Below are 21,718 nucleotides of genomic sequence, written 5' to 3' on the forward strand. Positions count from 1 at the left end.
GGTTAATTATTAATTAGTTAAATTCCAGCTGAAGGAAACAGAATGCCGTTAGAGACCAAATTAAACCCCTTCATTTATCCAAAATGATCTTAGTATCATAGTTTAATGCTAAAGAAACATTAAAAAAGAGCCTTGCAACTGTTTCTTTATAACAGTAACTTTTTTACAAATTGCCTGCTTTGCACCACTGTATATTTTAGGCTTCATTCACAACTTCTGACCTAAAAGTGTCCAAATAACAGCAATCATAGTGTGCTAACTTCATAAACAAACCATTAGGGCGGCATAATCCTTATCTGTAAAGTCACTAAAAAAATTTAAGACGGGATAAAAACTGTTGTATAATTTCAGCAGACTGCTGTCTCTTCTTGCTTGTATAACTGCAGTTCTCATAACAATAATGTCCTTAGGGCCTGTGTCAGGCATCCAGAATAATGGGTCAGCTGTATTTTGCTCTGAGCAGAGCAGCTCACTTACTGTACAAGAAACCGCCTTGTTGAGATTGAGTGGACATCAATATAGTAACCAGACTGTAAAACAGAAGTTGGTGCGTCTGGAGCTATCACAATCATTAGGCCTGTGAAGGCATGTCAGCCATGCCTGTGACATCATGGAGGATGCCGCCATCGCCTACGGTTTTAACTACATTCCCCACATGACACCACACACCTACACCGTGGACAACCAGTTTTCTCTGATATGCTCTATTTAAATGATGTTCTTGCACTATCCAGTATTCTAAAGTTTAGAATGTTTGCTGACAATACAAATAAATTTTTTCCTGGAATAAAATATGGATGAAAGAATAAAAACAGTAGAAAAAAAAGTTAGCTGAGTTGAATAAGTTGTTGTTAAATGATGAAAAGACTAACTCTATAACAATATAAAGTTGAAAGAATTTATGAGACAAAATGTTTAGGGATTATTATAGACAATAAACTTATTTGGAAGCCTCACATAGAATATATCAGAAATAAAGTTGCAAAAACTATTGGAATATTGTTTAAAATAAAATATTTAATAAATATGAAAGGCCTGCATATTATATCCTCTATGGTCATGCCTTATTTGTCTTATTGTTCAGAAGTATGGGGAAATGCAAGTAAAACAATTATGGATAGGTTAGTTAAGTTGTAAAAAAATTTATATAATATTAATATAAAATATTAATAAGGCGGGATACCGTGAAGCAACTAATAAACTCTTCATTCAAAGCAACATATTAAAATTTAAAGATACTTTTTAAGAAAAATACTGGAATAATGTATAAAGCAGTGAACAAAACTCTTCCTTCTGGTATTCAGAAATTATTTAAGTTATAAGAGATTAAATATAATTTGTGAGGTTTGTTAATATTCTAATGTGCAAAGGGAAGAGTCAGATAAAATCTACATGTATTTCAGGTATTGGTATGAAACTGTGGAATAAATTAATGATTTTAAGTTATGTTCTTTCTTGGTGAATTTCAAAAGAGCTTTAAAATGTAAAATGATAAAATCCTATGTGGTTATGTAGATTTGAATATTTACATATGTACTGTGAAGAACCTTTTAGGTTGTAAAGGCTGTAAGTATAAAACAGGGTAGACAAGAAAAAGCTTTGCTACAGCCTATTCCTCTTTTTGGTAAATTGTGGGCTTATTTGTTTCTTTTTGTTTCTTTTACTGTTTCCTGTGTTTAATGTTGGGTAATTTACAAAATATAAAGTAAAGTGAGTAAATTGAGGCCTCTATAATCTCAGTCCCTATGGAACTGAAAGGAACTTAAAGAGTGAAATCTAAATAGCATAAGTATACTATTAATTGATTAATTTAGTATAGAGATGCCAATGTTTTGTCCAAGCAACATCTTTAAAGTAAAATCTATCTTTAACATATGAAATAAAGTGCACACTTAAAAATAGAGTGTTCATAGGGATTGTATTCAACAAATACTCCTCTGTACTACCCAATATAATGGCTCTCACTTATTAAAAGTGTTGCTGACTCCTGATCTAAACTAAATAAGGACGGTAAGAGATTCTTACTGTAATTTTTCTCAGGATATTTATCCTGATTGCTAATAAAAACTATGAAATTTCCAGTGGAGATTACTAAAAGGTTTAGTGACTAAACAACATTTTTGTTTTGTCTTTAAGTATTTGGTATTATGAGTAAAAGCCTGAACATATTAAAACATGTTCAGAAATGGATACAGGTTAACACTGTGTTCCACTGATTCAGATGCAAACCATCAGAGGTGCTAAAGTGCAATTTTTATAACGATATATGGGGGAAGCCATATTGGACACTGAACTCTGTGCTTCTCTGCAACCTCCAACTTTCTAGCCTGGCATTCTTGCTTTCTTTTCAAATGAAAAATCTAGTACTTTCAGAGCATAGCATGAACTGTGTAGATCTGTGTATTTCAGACCAGGTGGGTGTTGATGGAATGCAGGCCAGCGACAGTCCAGTCTACTTCAGGCAGCGGGGATCCGGATCCGTTGCAGCTCACCGTCACATTTTCACCCTCTGTCACCAACACGCTGCTGTGGCTCACGCTGATCTCTGGTAAGTCTGTATGTACCCAACACAAACACAGCAGCAGTATGTGATCAGGTTAACAAGTGTGACTTTAAAGTCTGCATATATCCAGATCAAATTGATTAACCTCTTCATTATTTTAATAAACATAGTCTAAACAAATATAGATTCTGATCCTGAGACACACACTTGCTCATATGAGATACTTAAATATGAGTCACCACAAGAAAATAACATAATAAATAATAGCACGAAGTCTACAACCTCTGTCAGAAATCAAAATGCAGCTCCTCGCTTCAGATTCACCCACTGAACTCTGTCACACCTCCTCCTCTTTAAGTATCACCCTCATCCTGTCCTTTAACCCTTTTCTTCTCTTTCCCCTTTTCTCCCTTTTCCTATCATCCCTGCGTCTTTCTTTTTATTGTTTTTCCTCCTTGTATCTCACCCCCCGCCTGGCACCACATCCTTACCACAGTTGGTGATGTACATGTTGTGCAGCCGCATCTTAGATGCTCCATTTCTGCAATACAGCTGCTGAGTGTGAAGGCCTGCCTCTCCCCTTTGCTGCCACAGCTGGATCCAGCGGATGCTGCACCCGCAATCAAACACAACTCCCTCAAGATGTCTGGAAAGAAAACAGCCAGAGGACAGCAGAGTTAATGGCAATTACAACAAACAATACTGCAAAAACGATTGTCTTAAACCAAGATGAAAACATTTAATTTTAGGGAAAATACCTCAAAACAAAAGTGAACTTCTTTGTTTACGCAGGAAATTTGACTATGCAAATACTTTTAATTGACTAGATTTCCCAAAAATAGATTTGTAGTCTTAAGTTGAACAATTACAATAAGAAATTAAGTCTTGAAAAAATAAATTAGGTAACACTTCTAGATCTAAGTTTGTTTAACTTTGTAATAACCACATAATTTGCAGTAAAGGTACAGAATGGACACAGGAATATTATTTTAAGGTAAAAAAACTCAACCTGTTTTAAAATATAAACAAAAAAAGTGTAGGGTGTCCATATCCAGCAAACACTCTATGGTAAAATCATGCATAACACAAAAAAAAAAAGCTCTGTTAGAAACCCTTTTCGCCTTAATAGCCCAGACTTAATGCTGCATGGACTCCCTTGGATCCCTGAAGTTATCTTGCACAATATTTTTAGGTCTCATGAAAGCTACGAGTAGATTCGCCATAGACATCCTTTTTTTTTTTTTTTTTCACCTGTGCCTGTTTTGCAAATACAACTCTGGCAATCAATGTCCCAGAGCTAGATGATAGCCCGACTGATTTGCTTTCACAAGCAGACCATTATGGTTGTTGCCATAGGGTTCTGCTTGGTACTTGTATCAAATCTGATTAAAAACAAAATCTTAAGGCAGTAACTCCTGGAGGTTTGCTTCCATGCGTAGGAGACAAGAGGGACAGAAAATACAGAACATAACAACAACAATAAGAGATTAGATAACCAAAGTAAACATTAAAAAAAAGCTTCCAGAAAAGTTTCTATCCCTGAGATATCCATGTGTGTGGAAAGCAAAACCTATGATGATAACACAAAGTTATTCAGGGTGGTTTATATATGTAGCTGCAGCTTAGTATTTAGTATTAGTGTGTAACGCCTCACCTATAGAGCTATTAGCAATCCAGCAGACATAGCATGGGATTTTGAACTCCTGTGGTATGTATGCATGTGCGTGCACAGGTATAAAGTTTCCAGAAAGCTACTTCACAGCGGCACCCACCAGAAAAAGTGCAGACGAGAGCAACCGTATCCAAGCCCTGAGGGGCCAAACCCCAAATGGGCCCAAACCCTGAGGAGCCCGACCCCAGAAGCCATAGTGCCGAGCTCCCACAAGGCCGTGAAAGCAAGCCCATGAGCTCCACCGGTGTCCAGTCATGCCCAAGGTAGACCTGAGTTAGAGCCCAGGTGTCCGATGGCCAGGGGCACACCATGACCTAGTGGGGACCAGTAGGGCCAGGATGCTAAGGCTCGGCCCGACAGCTACCAAGAATGAGAAAATGCCCACCGAAGTACCCAACCCTGCACCTAGAGAACCATCAGGATGCCAGTAGACAGAGGCATTAGCGGGGAGCATAAGACGGGGGACGAGGCAGGCCCTGCTAATACTTGGGGTTCACAATGTTCTAGTAGGTGGAAGGGGAGAAAAACACTCAACCTAACAAGTAGATAATGACAAATTTACTTTCACAAAATCTCACTCTTACACCCATATGGACATATACAAGCGGTCAACAGGAGTGCACACAGGGGCAGACGATAAACATGTTCTTACACTCCTTATACGTACACTGTTCCCTCAGGCCAATCGCCATAGGGGGAACAGCCCAAAGACACAGTAGGAGATCCCCAAACCCCTTTTTTAAAGTTAATAAGGGGCTGAGATAGGGCACCATCAAAGGGAGGAGAACTGGAATGTCATCCCTCAGTGTTTCTTCCCCTGAATGCAGGCACAATGTAGGGTAAGGGTAGGACGCCAGGCTCCCCCACAAGGCTGAAGCCAAACCCTCCAACATTCCAGACCCAACCAATGCCAGGAACTGGTGTCCCCCATCCCAGTGGGCGGACAAGACACTCAAGCAATAGGATGGGAAAAAAAGGCCAGAGAGCCCAAGAAACCTCTGCCAGGAACCCAGTTTCCTGCTAAATAATTACTACTCTGCTACAGCAGAAAGATCATTATTCTAGCTCTTTAATTTGTGTTTTTTTTCTTTAACTTTTTCTTTCCTATTTTTGGGGTTGGAAATTAACCTGTAGCTTACATGTTCAATTAGGAAACATCAATAGCAAAGTAATTAATTCTCAAAGACCACATCACTTATTTTAATTGCTGGACTGTCAGCGTACCGAAAGCACAAGTCTTGATTTTAAGCTTTTCCAATCCAACAGCACAAACGTAAAGCTCCATGTCGGACTCAACACGCTTCAGCTTGCATGTTAATTCCAAAGCTTCATGATAACAAAAATAGAAAGAGTTAGGGTACAATGCACGGTGATATCTTTAGAGTAAACCATAGGAGCGGAGGGATGGTGTATAGTTTCTTTAACAGTCCACAGGAGCTGAAGCCCTTACAAAAAATGAGTATACCAAGATAGTGGTTTATAAAGCAAAGCATTCAGGAAAAACTTTAGTTAATATGTCAGCTAAAACTTTACTGTGTATCAATAATAGAACAGTGATTTTCAACACCCATTTTTATCTACAACAGCAAATATTGCAGATACTAAAACAATCCAGAGTCCAGGACCTGTGTTGTTAGAAATAAAAGGAATATATTTGTAAAGAAGAATAAGTAAAAAATCTTCTAACAATAAATGATAAATAAAGTCAAACTATTTTAACTATTTTTGTTGCTGAGGGTGAATTTATAAACTGCTTTAGCCTCTATGGACAATGTCACAACTTGACAGCACCAGAATTTAGCATATAAATGTAGTTTAAAATCTAAGCTACACTAAGTTCTCTAATAGAACTTTGCCAATTTATGTTTCCTAATACTTTCTAATGGCTAGATCTACTCTTATCATCAGTTAAGAAACGCTCAGGCTATCATTCTTAGGCTGCATTAGCACCAGACAAGTATCATTAGGTTCCCTTACTCATACATTTCATTCTCAGTCTAATGTGCAGAAGGCACTGACATCCTTCAAATGTATACACCTCCAAATGGAACCTATGCATTTTGCATAGGTTCCATTTGGAGATTCTGATTGTCAAATTTTGTCAAAATGAACGGCAGTCCACATCTCCTAGCGAGAGGTCAAAATGATATTGCAGAAAGCATGAATAATGTATGAGCAATGTTCAGTTTGCTTTATGAAGGCATGAGAATGGAGTCCCACAGGTGGTCCTCATTTATTATCAGATGTTCTGTAAATCTGATTATATTGTTTAAGCAGAATGTCTGTGCCACTGTATAATGACTAGGTCTCTAGACTCTATACAACACTGGCTGAATCAGTCTGTTATATACTTCCACAGGACACTAATTAATGATCTTAATGGCTGAAATAATGACCAATTTAGTTGCTTTCTCAGCTATTTTGGTTCCAATTATAGTAGAGTTACCAATATATTATGGTAGTGTATTCTTATAATCCATCAAAATAGATAGGAAATCATTAACGATAGTCATATTTACACTTTTCCTTTAATTGATTGTTTAATTATATTGTTTGCTCATAATCTTTGTGTACTATCCCAGCTGTCTGAGAGCTTGTCACATTCATAAGGGAGATATGCAGCAATTAAATTATTTACAATAGTAAGTAGAGCACATATGAAGCACAACATCTTAATCTCTCTCTGGGGTCAGAAATTTCCTTCAGGAGCAACAGTATGTATTTGGCTAATATTTGCTAACAACAACACATTGTATAAGGTAGAGTCTCAGCAACCATAACGATTACCTTCTCCATGTTGGTTTAAAACTTTATAGCTATGTCTTCTATCATTTCCAATCTGTTATTTCTTGAATATGCATGTTTAAGTGTGTCTATGTTATCTGCAGAATTGAATATAATGGAGGTTAAATCAAACAGGAAAACTCTATGTACTAATTCAGTGACTTTTACAGGCAAGTGGTTGCAATCGATTTATTTAAGGGGTTATCAGCATAAAGGAATCTGGAAACAATTGTATGTCCCATTTTATATGGTTTGTTTTATACAGTGTTCTATATGCTATGTATCCACTTTTATCTACTTCGTGTACTTTATGTACTTATTTAGATAGAAATCCTTATTGCATCAGTTGTCTCAAATGAGAGTAGGACCGGAATTCTGAGGATTTTCTTGCTTTTTCTTTTTTTTTTTTCTGGACAGTTTAGGGAAGACGTGTACCTCCCTTTATGACAAGCAGGAGAACACTTCAAGGGCAAAGGTTTTCAGTTAACGCTGAGCGTGCAAACCACTAGGGAATGAAACTCAGTGGAGCAGTAAGGCTCCAGCTTTCCTTGTTCCTCTGTAATTATGGTGATTATTAATAACAGCCACCACCTTCACACATTAGCTATGTTGCCTCTAGGCTGAGTTGATTGGCACCTGTACAGGAACAAATGCTTTGGTTAAATAAGGAAACCTTGTGGTCCTGCAGCCAGCTGGCAAGGTGCAGTGAGCCATTTGTAAGGCTTTCAGAATTACAGTAACGAGTAATGACATAACACCAGTATTGGGGAAAAAAAAGTGCTAATTGACAGCTGGATTTGAATGCACGTCCAAGGGACGGAAGATCTGACTTGGAAAACATTAACACAAATGGCAACATGGCTGATACAAAAGACTGGTTAGACTTAGACAAACTTTGTTGTAATTTTGTACACACGGGGTGTATACAAAGCGAAATTTCGTTCAGTACAGCTCTCAAGGCATTTTAATTTCTAAAAGTGCAGCACTGATAAATTGTAAACATGGTGATCAAATGTAAACATAAGACTGAGATATGATTTGCAGTTTTTCCAACATTCAGCTCCTTTTTCTTTTATTCCAGATTTGAAGGGTGTTTCCTTAGCACTGGCTAACAATCCACCCGGCTACTACAGAAGAGGCTGATGATAACCACTATACTGTAGGCTGTTTATTTTAAGGATTTGCAAATTTTAACAACAAATGTTAGATTTCAGCTTAAAGAGACAGTGTTTAACTTTTAGTCACCAACCACTAGATTGAATCCTCAATCACAGAATATACAAATATCACAAATATCTGTTGCCTAAAATGTGTTTAATTAGCTTGTGTTTAAGGGGACCTCAGAGTGCTGCCAATTATTAGACTTAGACTTAGACAGACGTAGACCGACTTAGACAAATTTAATTTGGTCATTTTATACACACAAGTGTATACAAAAAGAAATTTTGTTTAGTACAGCTCTCCAGACATCTTTTCAACTGCAGCCTTGATAAAGGTAAGCAGGAGTGATAAAACACACACAAAAAAGTGATGTAAACATATGACTGTATAGTTACACTTTTTATGTTTTTTATAACCCATTTTATATAAAATTTAGCAGTCTAACAGCAGTGGGGAAGAAGCTGTTGCAGAATCTGCTGGGCCTGCATCGGATACTTTCAAGTCTCTTCCCCGAGGGGAGCAGGGAGAACAGTCCAAGTTCTGCTCAAGGTTTTGCTTCCTTTAAAGGAAGTTTTTTTTTTTCCCTCTGAACCGTTGCTATTTAACGCACAGTATGAGATCTGCCTTAAGTCACACTGCAAAAATGATCTAGAAATAAGTAAACTAATTCTTAAATAAAGGGGTTAACCCTTAATTTAACTGGGTATATAGGATGATCTGCCCATGAAATTAGTATTTTACTCTTCAACTAAGATAATTAGATAATATGCACCTTAAATAAAACAATGTAAATGTTTTTTTATTTTATTTTAAATGTAAATTGTGTTGCTCCATTTGCAAAGTGCCTCACTTACCTCCTCAATTGAAGAACAAATTTACTTTTTTATATAAAAAATTACTTTCAGTTTTTTGCTATGCAATATCTTCATTCAGGTGACTATCAACTGTTTCGTACATACTCTTTCGGGAGGAATTAATGATTCTCAGTGAAGTGAGGCAATTGGCTTGGTTTCTTAACAGTAGATCAGAGGCCTTCCACTCCAACCCTTGAACTCTACTGCCCTGCAGTTTTAGATGCATCCCTGTTACAGCAAACCTCCATCAAATGAGCAGCTCTGGATGGCCTGCTAAAAAAATAATCAATTATTTGATTCACCTGCATTGGAGCAGGTATGCTCCAAAAACTTTCAAGGCACTTGATCTCAAGGACCGGAGAGGGAGAGGCCTGCCTCAGATGGAAACATTTTAGCAATTTGAATGGCAAACTAATCCACGCTGCATTTCATAACCTGGAGAAGTTTTAACACATGTATTTGTAATCATTTCTTATGGTTCAGTTAAATTCCTGTTTTGTTTTTTTTTTTTTGTTTTTTTTTCTAAGTGTTTGTGAATTTGTTTTAAATTGTTGCAGTATGATTAGAATACACATAACTGAGTTCAACATAAGCAGGACTACTGCTGCCATCCTAAAGGTAGATACAGTCTTTACTCTCAGCTTTTTCAGCATTGATTTAAGTTTAAAGAACATATGACCCTGAGAGGCTATCACACTTGCTGGTGAATTTTTTAAAACAAGACAGCAAGACGTTTTCTCGTACCTTCATATTGAGGTATCATGCTACGAGCCTTATGTAAGTCACACTTTTCTCCCTTTCTTGCACCATCTAATCATGCAGTAGAAAAACAAATTCATAATTGATGACAGTGTGGCTCAAAAGATGAGGCTGACACTGCACAGACAGCTAGGAAAGAGGGGAGCAACTCTGAAGTTTTAAGATAACTGAAAAGAACAGTCAGCACTGTCCACTGTGAATTTTCATTGCTGCATTCCTTCTTGGTCTGGCTGCAGAGATGCCAATGCACTCAGGTTGAACTGAGCACTGTTTTAAGTTTACTTAATACATTTTTTATATGTTGATGCTTTTTGTCCAATAAATCATAACATCACATCATGTACTTAATGAATTCTTAAAGTCAGAATGAGGTTTTATTTTATTTGGTAATAAATAAACTATATTTCTTTATTTCAATATGTGGGGTTTCATTAACAAACAACTGCAATATATGATTCATTTGCCATAAAAGGTTTGAGAAGGGCATTTTATAATGACATATATATCCATCAGTCTTATGTTCTTATTTGCACTAATATTGGCTGCTTATACTATAATGCTGTAAGGTTTACCTCAGATATGCAGCTCTAAAAAAAACTCATTGCAAGGAAACAGTTTTTCTTCCCTTCTTGTGAACCATACATAGGAGTGTGCAAACCTTAAGATTGCAAGACCTGTTTTTCTTAGTGACATTAGATTTTCTAAAAGTAAAGATTTCACAAAATGCATCTTAAATCAGAGCCTTTTCATTTTGCACTTTTTGTAGTAATTAGAATACTTTTAATGAACCGTATAATCTAATAATCTATAAATTAATTCCAATAGTTAACATATATTTAGATAGTTGAGCACTGAAGTGATTCTTAAATGCATTATTTCAACACAGAGGGAATGAAGAAGTTTTACATGCTGGACATGACGGAGCATTTCACACACAATAGTATGATGGCATCTTAGCCCCTGCAATGTATAGTAAAAGATAGTAAGTGTGGCTAAAAGAAAAAGCTCAAGAGTATGGCTCTAATTTTTTGAATGAAATGCAGGTTATGCTAATGTCAATATTATGGTACGGCCCGCAGCGGGATTACTTCTAATCTGATGAAGTAGCTGGTTAAGCACCAGTTTTATTTTTTATAAAGCTGAAGACTGCACCTTTTTTAACAGCATCAGATCTACTGCTACAACGCCTACATTCAGCACAGTTAGGATGCCTTTATCTATTAGCAACTCATTGTCTGTAGCCACATTATCATCTTTGTCTGCTCCAGGTAAATAAGCCTAATGTTTAAGGTGAGGTTATTTATGTATTTTTTAATTGGCATCGTTGAGTATCCACACCAATTCCAATGTACTGGGAACCTTCACCGCAGTGGTTCAAATGTGAATGTTACCCATTCCTCCTGGTCTTATAAGCTACAATAAGCTTTATTCTGAACCATGCAGACCGTTCAATAGTTAGGACCATCTGGGCAAGTAGAGAATTTAATCTTTTAATGCAAAATTAGTAAAGTAAAGTATACCATCAGCCTCTTACTAATCTTACTAAATTAGACATTTTAGTTTCCTCAGAACTTGAATTAAATTTCATTAAACCTTAAAAGATTAAACCAATGCACCAAATATTTCACTGGCATATAGCAAATTGAATTAAAATAAAAAGAAAGGAAATATGTGTTTAATTTTTTTTTTGTAAAAAAAGAATCACTGGCAATCAAATTATGTACTTTAATAATTAAAAAATCACTTTCATATTGTTTGGAAGGCTAATACAAATATAGCAATTCAAATAAGTTTCTTTATATAGCACCAATTCACAACACATTTCAACCCCAGGCACTTTAGAAAGGCACATCGATCAGATCATTCAATCCAATTGGTTTTCTTTCTAAGGAAAACCATGCAATAGGTTGATGCTGCCAACACCTTGGTCAAACAATGCTGTGCAATGAAAACTTCAATTCCTTAACAAGCATGGGTCTAAAGATAGCCAATGTTGTCCTGTGTGTCTATTCCAGAATTGGGTTGAGGACAGGGCAGCAGGCAGGCCATTACATCATTCTAACTCACAAAATCTGAAGGTAGTCCCAGTTAAACTCTGCTCTGCTGGGGCAAGCATTGGCAGCTACTGTATGAAGATACAGGATTTGGTCCCTAAAGGAATATTCTCACCGAATGCTGCAAACTTACCATCTGGGTAACCTGGCATTGACTCTGCTATACTACTAAACCCCACATCCCACCACATCCAATCTCTGATTGATTAATCAGATGAAATTTCAGCGTTTTCATTGTCTCTTTTCACAAGTTCACTATGCCTAATTAAGTTCTCCTTTAACTCTATCTATGTGTGTTCACCATGCCTATCACCATGCCAGTAAGCTTTGATCACTGAATATTTGAAATGCATCCATTACATTGGTGACTGTTTGGTCGCTCTTGGAGGAGCTTTACTTGGGGATAACATGGAAATCACCTGCTACAGTGCTTACATTCTTATTCTGGGTAAATGTACAATAGGAACAGATTTAGGGATTGTCACTGGTTAATACAAGTGATAGAGTAAAGGCTTGCAAATATAACGACTTAAATTATTCTCTGAACTCAATTTAACTGGTAAAGATTATCTGACACATCGCTGTAGATGTCAGGCATTAAGTTGGAGTTATTCACAAGTCATTTTTTATTAGTATAAATAAAATCTGAACTCATTAAGGGATAAGTCCATCTAACATCTCAAGTCTTTTGAGGCATAAATGTAAATCAAATCTCACATAATTCAAAATAAAATTGTGGTAATAAATCTATGCCATCTAATGATTAAATACACATAGAGTACTTTTTGGTCTCCATTAACAAATTGCTTTTTAATAACTATCTTTCCATGTTTTCAAATTTATAAACAGTTATATTTCAATATGTAAGGTAGTATTGTGATAAAACACACATAATGGTGAAATAATGTGTAGAGTAAATCATCATCCAGACATTTCATTCAATGAGACATTCCTGTTGTCGTGAAACTGCAGCTTACATGAAAAGATTTTAATGAGCCTTTAAGAGCTAATAATTCAACAATGTCACTGGCCATTCAAGCACACCCTTCCACAGTAAAAGCTGCAAAGCAGCACATCGCCTATCAGAGCTGTAGTCTCTAGCTCACATACTGACTCCCCCAGTATATACAACATGCAATGAAAATTTTTTTTGCATTTAGGATAAAAAAAATATTAATGCTCTATCCAAAAGTCCTCAGGTAGAAAAGTTTTAGTTGCGACTGGTTTACTTTCATAAAAAAAAGGAACGTTTGGCTATCGGATAATTAATCGAATAATCAAAAAAATGTTCAACAGATTCATCAATTTGCAAACTAATCGTTAGTTGCAGCTCTACTTCAATTCCCTGATGTATAGGCATCTAATGTAAAGATTCACCCTCACAGTCTGAAAATAAAAAATAAAAAGTTGATATGTTATAATTTGCACAATGGTGACGGACAATAATCAATAATACTAAGCTACTAGTTTTTCTTGAAAGTGAATCTATCCATCAAAAGCTCAGTTTTAATTAGTATTCAGTGAAACAAATAGATGTGTTAATATACACATTTCCGTATTTTCAGTTTTTTTAATTCTTGAACTGCTCTTACTGTATACATAACACATGTAATACATACTGGTCTATTGGTAGTTTGATTGTTATTATAGTTACTGTGAAAAGATACAGCTGAGATGTCACATCATTAGATTTTATTCTGACAGCTTTGAGCAGCAGAGTGACGAACAGACATGCAGTTATTCAAAAGTAATGGGTTTAATAAACAGATGCTGCTAGGAGGTGGCAAACGTCTGCTACTGTTGCTTTCGCTCAACCAAATAATGTTCACTTTCCACTGTTCAGCAGGAGGCTGACAAATTAGAATCTGGGCATGGTTTCTAATCAGTCAGGGTGATTTGTGTTTGAAAATAGGAAGTTTAATCATTCATAAGACATATCAATAAATTCCCCATGTGAACCAGCCAAATTTACCGAAATGTGATGTATTTTTTTCAGATCATTGTAGAACTGCATTATTGCTTTAGCATACAGCTGGCTTTTCTGTGGTACGACCATTTTCAATCCATTTGTACTTTTGTTTGCTGTCAGTCAATTACCTTGCAGGCTCCGCCTATGTCTGATTTCTTGCTTTTTTATTTTTATTTCCCAAGACATACTTTTTTTTGGAAGAACCATACTTGATCTGAGATTATCCACACTAAACGCATTCATTGCATTCATTGCATTCATAGAGAGAAGCTAGTGATATTCCAATGAAAATTAAAAAGAGAGATCATATCTCTCCCATCCTAACTTCTTTTCATTGACTTCCTGTTAAATGCAGAATAGAATTTAAAATTCTCCTTCTTACATATAAAGCCTTAAATGGCCAAGCTCCATCTGATATCAGAGATCTGATTGTTCCTTATGTCCCAAATAGAGCACTTCGCTCTCAATCTACAGGTTTACTAGTGGTTCCTAGAATTTCCAAATGTAGAATGGGAGGCAGATCTTTTAGTTATCAGGCCCCTCTCCTGTGGAACCAACTACCAGTTTTAGTCTGTGAGGCAGACACCCTGTCTACTTTTAAGGCTAGGCTTAAAAACTTTCCTTTTTGATAAAGCTTACAGTTAGAGTGGCTCAGGTTATCCTGAGCTATCTCTATAGTTATCCTGCTATACTGTAGGCTTAGACTTATTTTCATGACTATAAAAATGTAAGATTTACACTGAAGGCATCTAAACTATGAATTAACAATGAATAATACACTTAACAAAAAAGTGTGAAAAAACTGAAAATATGTCTTATATTCTAGGTTCCTCAAAGTAGCCACTTTTTGCTTTGATTACTGCTTCGCACACTCTTGGCATTCTCATAATGAGCTTCAAGAGGTGTCCAGGCAAGAGCTTGTGGTATGATTTTGAATTAATCTTCATAAGCACAGACAGAGCATCTGCATGGCACCACCATTTTCTAATTGTGATATATGCATTTCATTTTAGTCAAGCAAACGCATGGTTTATTTGGCATTTTAGAGCTGTGACAACCGTGTTACATGGGTAGAGACATATCATTTAGAAATATCCAAAGAAATGTGTGGTAGTATGATTTTGCTTCATATCTCATACTTCATATCTCTGATGTGTCGGAAGGCAGTGCATAAGTGATTATAAGTTACTTTTATACCAATATATTGTAATGCAAATTTGAAATTAAAGATGTTAGTTTGTATGAACGCCTGTTTTACAAATTTTACAAAGTAGTTTAAGAAAATCTATTTTTTGACACCAGATTATCTAGATCTATCTTGGGAGGAGGTGTTAAGATTTTTTTCTTTTTTCCAGTTCAAATTCATTGTTGCTTTCTGAGTCTTGCTTGAATTATATCCAATGAGACAAAGTATGGTTCTGCCTTAATTGATGAATGAAGCTTTACAGTGTCCATAGTGCTACGTTTCCAATTAAAATACTAGTTAATTTAACATGATACATTTTTCAATCAAAATAAACCAAAAAAAAAAAACCTAAAAATAAACAAAATCAAAATAAGTGGATTTTTGCTCTGTGGGGCTGTCAGTATGTCCATAATTGGTCATTGAAGGTCAATACAGGAAAAGATTGCAGCAATACAGTGACTATTGTGCATGAGTCATTTATCATAAATACCTATACAAAGTCCTTAGAATCCACTATAACGTTATAAATGTCATTTCTTTAAGCTGTTTTTTCAGTTAAGTTTAATATTTAGTCTTGGATAAAGAATTTTACAGCAGGGGGCATAAATGTTTGACTTTGCACTGGCTGCTCCATCGAAGATAAAATAGACACCAACAGATTGAAGGGATTCTTTATGCACATTGCCTCAGGTGGGTTGTGCCAGTTACAAAAGAAGAAGCAGATTGTTTATTTTTTTCTCTAGACCAGAAAGAATAAGCTTCCTGGAAAACTGACACTCTGGTTGAATGCTCAATGCTCCTAACTCTGCTACAAGTAATCTCCGGTAATATCACCCTGGAAGCTGCAGCAGCACATTTAGCATTTAGCACCACCCCTCCCACCCCTTCATCCCCTGCTGCCGTGCTTTGGCTTTCCCTTGGCAGGGCTGTGCAGCACTCTGCAGTACCTGCAGTTGCTCGGCTAAAGGGCACAGAGACAAAGAGACAGAGGCGATTATCTGTGTCTCATCCAGAGGCAGCACACAGCAGTCGTCTATTATAAAGCCACCATGTGATATTGGTGCCTTACATACAAGCCACAAAAGACTTGAGATTATTGAGATTCTCCTGATAGCTTTGCTATTGTTAGCGATATTAATATATTGCAGTGAGGGTGAAATATCTGTGCAGTGAACCTGAAAAAAACAAAGCAGCTGTTGTGCTCTTGTACTCTGTAAGGCTTGGCAAAGACTACCTGTAAACCTGAAGTACAAACTTGGTATTTCATTATGTAAAATAACTCTTTTTGAATTTTAAGTATTTCCACCATGTTGTTATAATTTGTTAAGAGTCATCGTGTTATGGGGTTTCACAAATAAAATTAAAGGTTTCCCAACCTAACGTATATTTAAAAGGTGTAAACTTAAAGTGTAGGGTTAATAGCAGTGGCGGCCCTCCAATAGAGGATGCTGCCCCTCACCCAATAACCCTGATTAAGAGATAAAAAAAAAAAAAAAATATATATATATATATATATATATATATATATATATATATATATATATATATATATATATATATATATACATATTTTTTTTAATAATCTTACATTAAAATGAAAAAAAATTCTAAATATATCTATATATTTTTTTTAAATGTACAAGATAAATATTTAATCCTTAATGACTAGTAAAGCGTAATTCCTTTTTTATGGGATTGGTGACGTATTTCTGCCCTGGGGGGCAAAAATCTTTGCCCATTGACTCTCGTTAAAAGTTATCCATGCGCAGAAACTCCTTTGCAATACAAAGGTATAGGAGAGCTCGGACCGCAGCTCTGATGTGCCGAGCTGTCAGGAAGTGAATTCGCTTGCAACCTACCGCCGCAACTCAGACGTTTTGCGGTTGATTGACAGATCGTGTTGAGTCGCTGGGGTTGGAGAAGCATTGGAGACAGGGAGAGAGACAAATGGTGAAAAGAAATTTTCTTTTTCAGGACCTGGTTTAGCAAGAAGGCTTGGCTAGCACCATTCAAGTAAATCAATGCATGGATGTAGCTAAGTTTTCTTTACGTGAATCAAGACGAACTTGGGTTTAAAATTTGTGGACAAAAGAAGAATCTTCAAAACCTTTAATTAATACAGCTAGAAACAGTGGTTTGGCAATCTGGGTCTACTGATGGACTCAGATCTGAAACTTCAAAGGCCCATAAAGACAATGACAAAGTCGGCCTTCTATCACCTAAAGCACATCTCGAGGATTGAAAGGACCAATGTCTCAGAAGGACCTTAAAAAACTATTAGAACATTGATTAAAGAAGCTCCTTGGTAGAGCTGATTACTGCAATGCCGTCCTCACAGGTTTGCCCAAAGAGTTGATCATGACCAGAGCTGATCTGACCAGTGATGACATGTTTAGCCGCATGTCGTCATTCAACCGCTGGTTGTCTAGGTGGTGCCCTGAAAACAACGTGGGCTACATTAATAATTGGCAATCCTTTTGGGGAAAGCCTGGTCTGATTCGGAGAGACGGCATCCATCCCACTTTGGATGGTGCAGCTCTTCTTTCTAGGAATCTGGCCACATTTATTAGTCCTCCAAAACCCTGACCACCCAGGGTGCAGACCAGGAAGCAGAGTTGTAGTTTAACACACATCTCTGCAGCTTCTCTACTGTTACCCACTCTTTACTCCATCCAGACAGTGTCTTGCCCACGACCAAAATCTAATAAATTAGCAAAGATTCCCAAAGGAGTAAATCATGATAATCTAATTAAAATCAAAATAACTCCAATTGGGGAAAAAGTTAAAACAATTAAATGCGGTCTGTTTAACATAAGATCGCTTTCCTCTAAAAGTCTACTAGTTAATGACTTGATTTGTGATAATCACATTGACTTGTTTTGCCTTACAGAAACCTGGCTGCAGCAAGAGGATTATGTGAGCATAAATGAGGCAACTCCTTCAAGCTATTTAAATTTTCACATCCCCAGAAGTTCTGGGCGAGGAGGAGGAGTAGCAACAATCTTCCAGTCTGACTTACTGATTACTCCCAAAACAATTAATACCTACAACTCTTTTGAACATTTAACCCTTAATTTCCCTGATCCAAATTTCAAGGCAAGAAAACCTCTTCTTTTTGTAACTTTGTATCGTCCACCAGGTCCTTACTCTGAATTTTTAGATGAGTTTTCAGAGTTCCTTTCTGATTTGGTATTAAATACTGACAGGGTCATCATAGTGGGAGATTTTAACATCCATGCTGACATTGAAGGCGATAGCTTAAGAGCAGCCTTTAATGCTATCTTAGACACTATTGGCTTTGTTCAAAATGTGAATAGTCCCACGCATTCTCATCTTCATACTTTAGATCTTGTGCTGACATACGGCATAGAATGTGAAGAAATAATAGTATTTCCTCACAACCCTGTCCTCTCTGACCACTTTCTAATAACCTTCAGGATTACTTTAACAGAGTTCTCCTCCCCCAAAAGAAGGTTCAATTTTAGTAGATCTTTATCAGATAGTGCAGTTATAAATTTTAAAGAGTCTGCTTCACTTTCTCTCTCCTTTGTGTCACTGAGCAGTGCAAAAGCTTAGCTTATTCCCCTTCACAGGTTGATGATTTTGTTGATGGGGTTGCTAGTTCTCTGCGTATTGCCTTAGACAACGCAGCTCCTTTGAAAATGAAAACCATTAAAAATAGAAAGCTTGCTCCTTGGTTTAATGCAGAGCTGCATACTTTGAAGCAAAATGCTAGGAAACTGGAGAGAAAATATCGCTCCACAGGCCTGCGAGAGTCCTTCCTAGTCTGGAAAAATGGTTTACTGCTGTATAAGAGGACCCTTTGTAAAGCAAGAGCAGCATACTTCTCCTCATTAATAGAGGAGAATAAGAATAATCCTAGATTTCTTTTTAATACAGTTGCCAAACTCACCCAGAGCCATAGCTCTGTTGAACCGTCCATTCCACCTGCTCTTAGCAGCAATGATTTTATGGGATTCTTTATAAATAAGATTGATCTTATTAAAAATAAGATCATAAGCACTCCTCTATCCGCGATTGTACCTGAGGTAGTCATGGAATCTGAACCGGGTTTAGACTGCTTTGATCCAGTTGAACTCTCTGAATTAGCAAAATTATTGTCTTCATCTAAGCCTTCAACTTGTATGTTAGATCCAGTTCCAACCAGGTTATTTAAGGAGGTATTCCCTTTGATCTCCTCCTCCATTTTAGATGTGATTAATCTATCTCTGTTACAGGGATATGTACCTAAAGCTTTTAAGATTGCTGTAATTAAACCTCTGCTTAAGAAACCGTCTCTTGACCCAGATGACTTGGTCAATTATAGACCTATATCCAATCTTCCTTTCTTATCCAAAATTCTTGAGAAAGTAGTTGCCAAACAAGTTTGCGATCACTTCCACCATAATGAACTTTTTGAAGAGTTTCAGTCTGGCTTTAGAGCTCATCATAGCACTGAAACAGCTCTGGTGAAAGTCACTAATGATATTCTCATGGCCTCAGATAATGGACTTGTATCTGTGCTCGTCCTGTTGGTTCTTAGTGCTGCATTTGATACAGTTGACCATAATATTCTTTTAGAAAGACTTGAATATTTTGTTGGAATTAAAGGAACAGCACTAGACTGGTTTAAATCTTATCTATCTGATCGAATTCAGTTTGTTCATGTTAATGATAGATCTTCAACACGCTCAAAGGTTACCTGTGGAGTACCACAGGGATCAGTGCTAGGACCAATTCTCTTTACTTTATACATGCTCCCAATTGGTAGAATTATTAGACAGCATGGGATTAATTTCCACTGTTATGCTGATGATACCCAGCTATATCTGTCTATAAATCCAGATGAAGCTAACCCATTACATAGATTACAGGCATGTCTTGAAGACATAAAAACCTGGATGACTCTTAATTTTCTGCTTCTGAATGCAGACAAAACAGAAGTTATAGTCTTTGGACCAGAGTCTCTGAAAAAGAAACTGATTAGCCAGTCACTTCATTTGGATGGGATTAAACTGATTTCAGATAATAAAGTAAAAAATCTTGGTGTTATTTTTGATCAGGACCTGTCATTTAAATCCCATATCAAAGAGGTTTCTAGAATTTCCTTCTTTCATCTGAGGAACATTGCAAAAATTAGAAATATCCTGTCCAGGGGTGATGCTGAGAAACTAGTCCATGCATTTGTTACTTCAAGGCTGGACTATTCCACAAACTGTAGTTAAAAGCCTTCAGCTGATCCAAAATGCGGCAGCCAGAGTTCTAATGAAAATTAAAAAGAGAGATCATATCTCGCCTATCCTGGCTTCTCTTCATTGGCTTCCTGTTAAATCAAGAATAGAATTTAAAATCCTCCTTCTCACATATAAAGCCTTAAATGGCCAAGCTCCATCTTATATCAGAGATCTGATTGTTCCTTATGTTCCTAACAGAGCACTTCGCTCTCAATCTGCAAGTTTACTAGTGGTTCCTAGAATTTCTAAAAGTAGAATGGGAGGCAGATCTTTTAGTTATCAGGCTCCTCTCCTGTGGAACCAACTACCAGTTTTAGTCCGTGAGGCAGACACCCTGTCTACTTTTAAGGCTAGGCTTAAAACTTTCCTTTTTGATAAAGCTTATAGTTAGGGTGGCTCAGGTTATCCTGAGCTATCTCTATAGTTATGCTGCTATAGGCTTAGACTTTTGGAGGACATAGGGACCCCCATTTCATCATTCTGCTTCATTCTCTCTCTGTTCTCCTATTCTACAGAATCTGTTAGTTCAATCTCTAACCTTCTGCTCTCTCTGCTTTTCCTCAGAGTAGCTTTGCCTCGTCTGTTCCTGTTTGGCTGTGACGTCATCCTGGAAAGAAACATCAGCTGTGCTGCTTCTATCAACACCCTTGTTTATAGATGTTGGAGATCGGCCTGTTTTCCAGTGTGGTCCTGTTTCTCTGACTGTGACTGAGTGGATGTGCTCTCTTCGTCCTCTGGCATGGGAGCTGCCTTGGAGCTCGTCTGCCTGGCTGTGTGTTTCCTGGACGGGGCCGCCTTTTACAGCTGCTTTTTGTATCTCTGCTTCTGTCTCCTTGAACCCCAGTCGGCCTCGGCAGATGGCCGCTCACACTGAGCCTGGTTCTGCTGGAGGTTTCTTCCTGTTAAAAGGGAGTTTTTCCTCTCCACTGTCGCTACAAGCATGCTTAGTGTGGGGGATTGTATTTGAGTCAATGAGTCAATGCAATCAACTGGTTTTCCTTAGATAGAAAACTTTGTATCAATTTGACTGTATGATCTGGTTGAACTGTAAAGTGCCTTGAGATGACATGTGTTGTGAATTTGGCGCTATATAAATAAACTGAATTGAATTGAAAAATCATAGAGCTGCAGTTGATCCAGATTGCTGTTACCTTGCACACCCAGAACCATTACTTTAAACAGGTTACTTTAAATCAATATCCAAAATTCATTGGTTGTGTCATCTAAATATTATTAGCTAAGTTTCCAGTCTAACTTTTGTTCCATTTTCATAATATTCTTATTTAAAAAATCAATGATTTTTATCTTTCTTGATCTATAATCCTGTTAAAAGATTTCATTTGTAAGTGTTTTTGCACCATGTTATTTTTTTTCCCACACTGTTTACATTTAATCACTGCTGCACTTTATGGAATGGAAATGTTCATTTACTGTCTGAAAGCTGTATTAAAAAAAATTTAGTTTTGTGTACACTTTGTGTATACAAAGTCTAAAGTCTAAGTTATTTTCTTTTACTATTTGTGATGCCTCTCAGTTGCTACT

General features: G+C 36.8%; 1 protein-coding gene across 2 annotated transcripts in view; it reads right to left on the reverse strand.

The window, feature by feature from the left end:
* ntrk3b (neurotrophic tyrosine kinase, receptor, type 3b) overlaps positions 1-21,718 on the reverse strand; it is a 374,712-nt gene that overhangs the window by 192,654 nt on the left and 160,340 nt on the right. For both annotated transcript variants that reach the window (XM_038292890.1, XM_038292888.1), the window contains exons 5-6: positions 2,995-3,149; positions 2,412-2,554 (exon numbers count right to left, since the gene is read on the reverse strand). In XM_038292890.1, coding sequence (XP_038148818.1) covers positions 2,412-2,554; positions 2,995-3,149 — 298 coding nt within the window. The remainder of the gene's footprint in view (positions 1-2,411; positions 2,555-2,994; positions 3,150-21,718) is intronic.

The sequence above is a fragment of the Cyprinodon tularosa genome, unplaced genomic scaffold (assembly GCF_016077235.1).
Source record: "Cyprinodon tularosa strain WSP-4 unplaced genomic scaffold, ASM1607723v1 ctg319, whole genome shotgun sequence".
In the NCBI taxonomy this organism is placed as follows: Eukaryota; Metazoa; Chordata; class Actinopteri; order Cyprinodontiformes; family Cyprinodontidae; genus Cyprinodon; species Cyprinodon tularosa.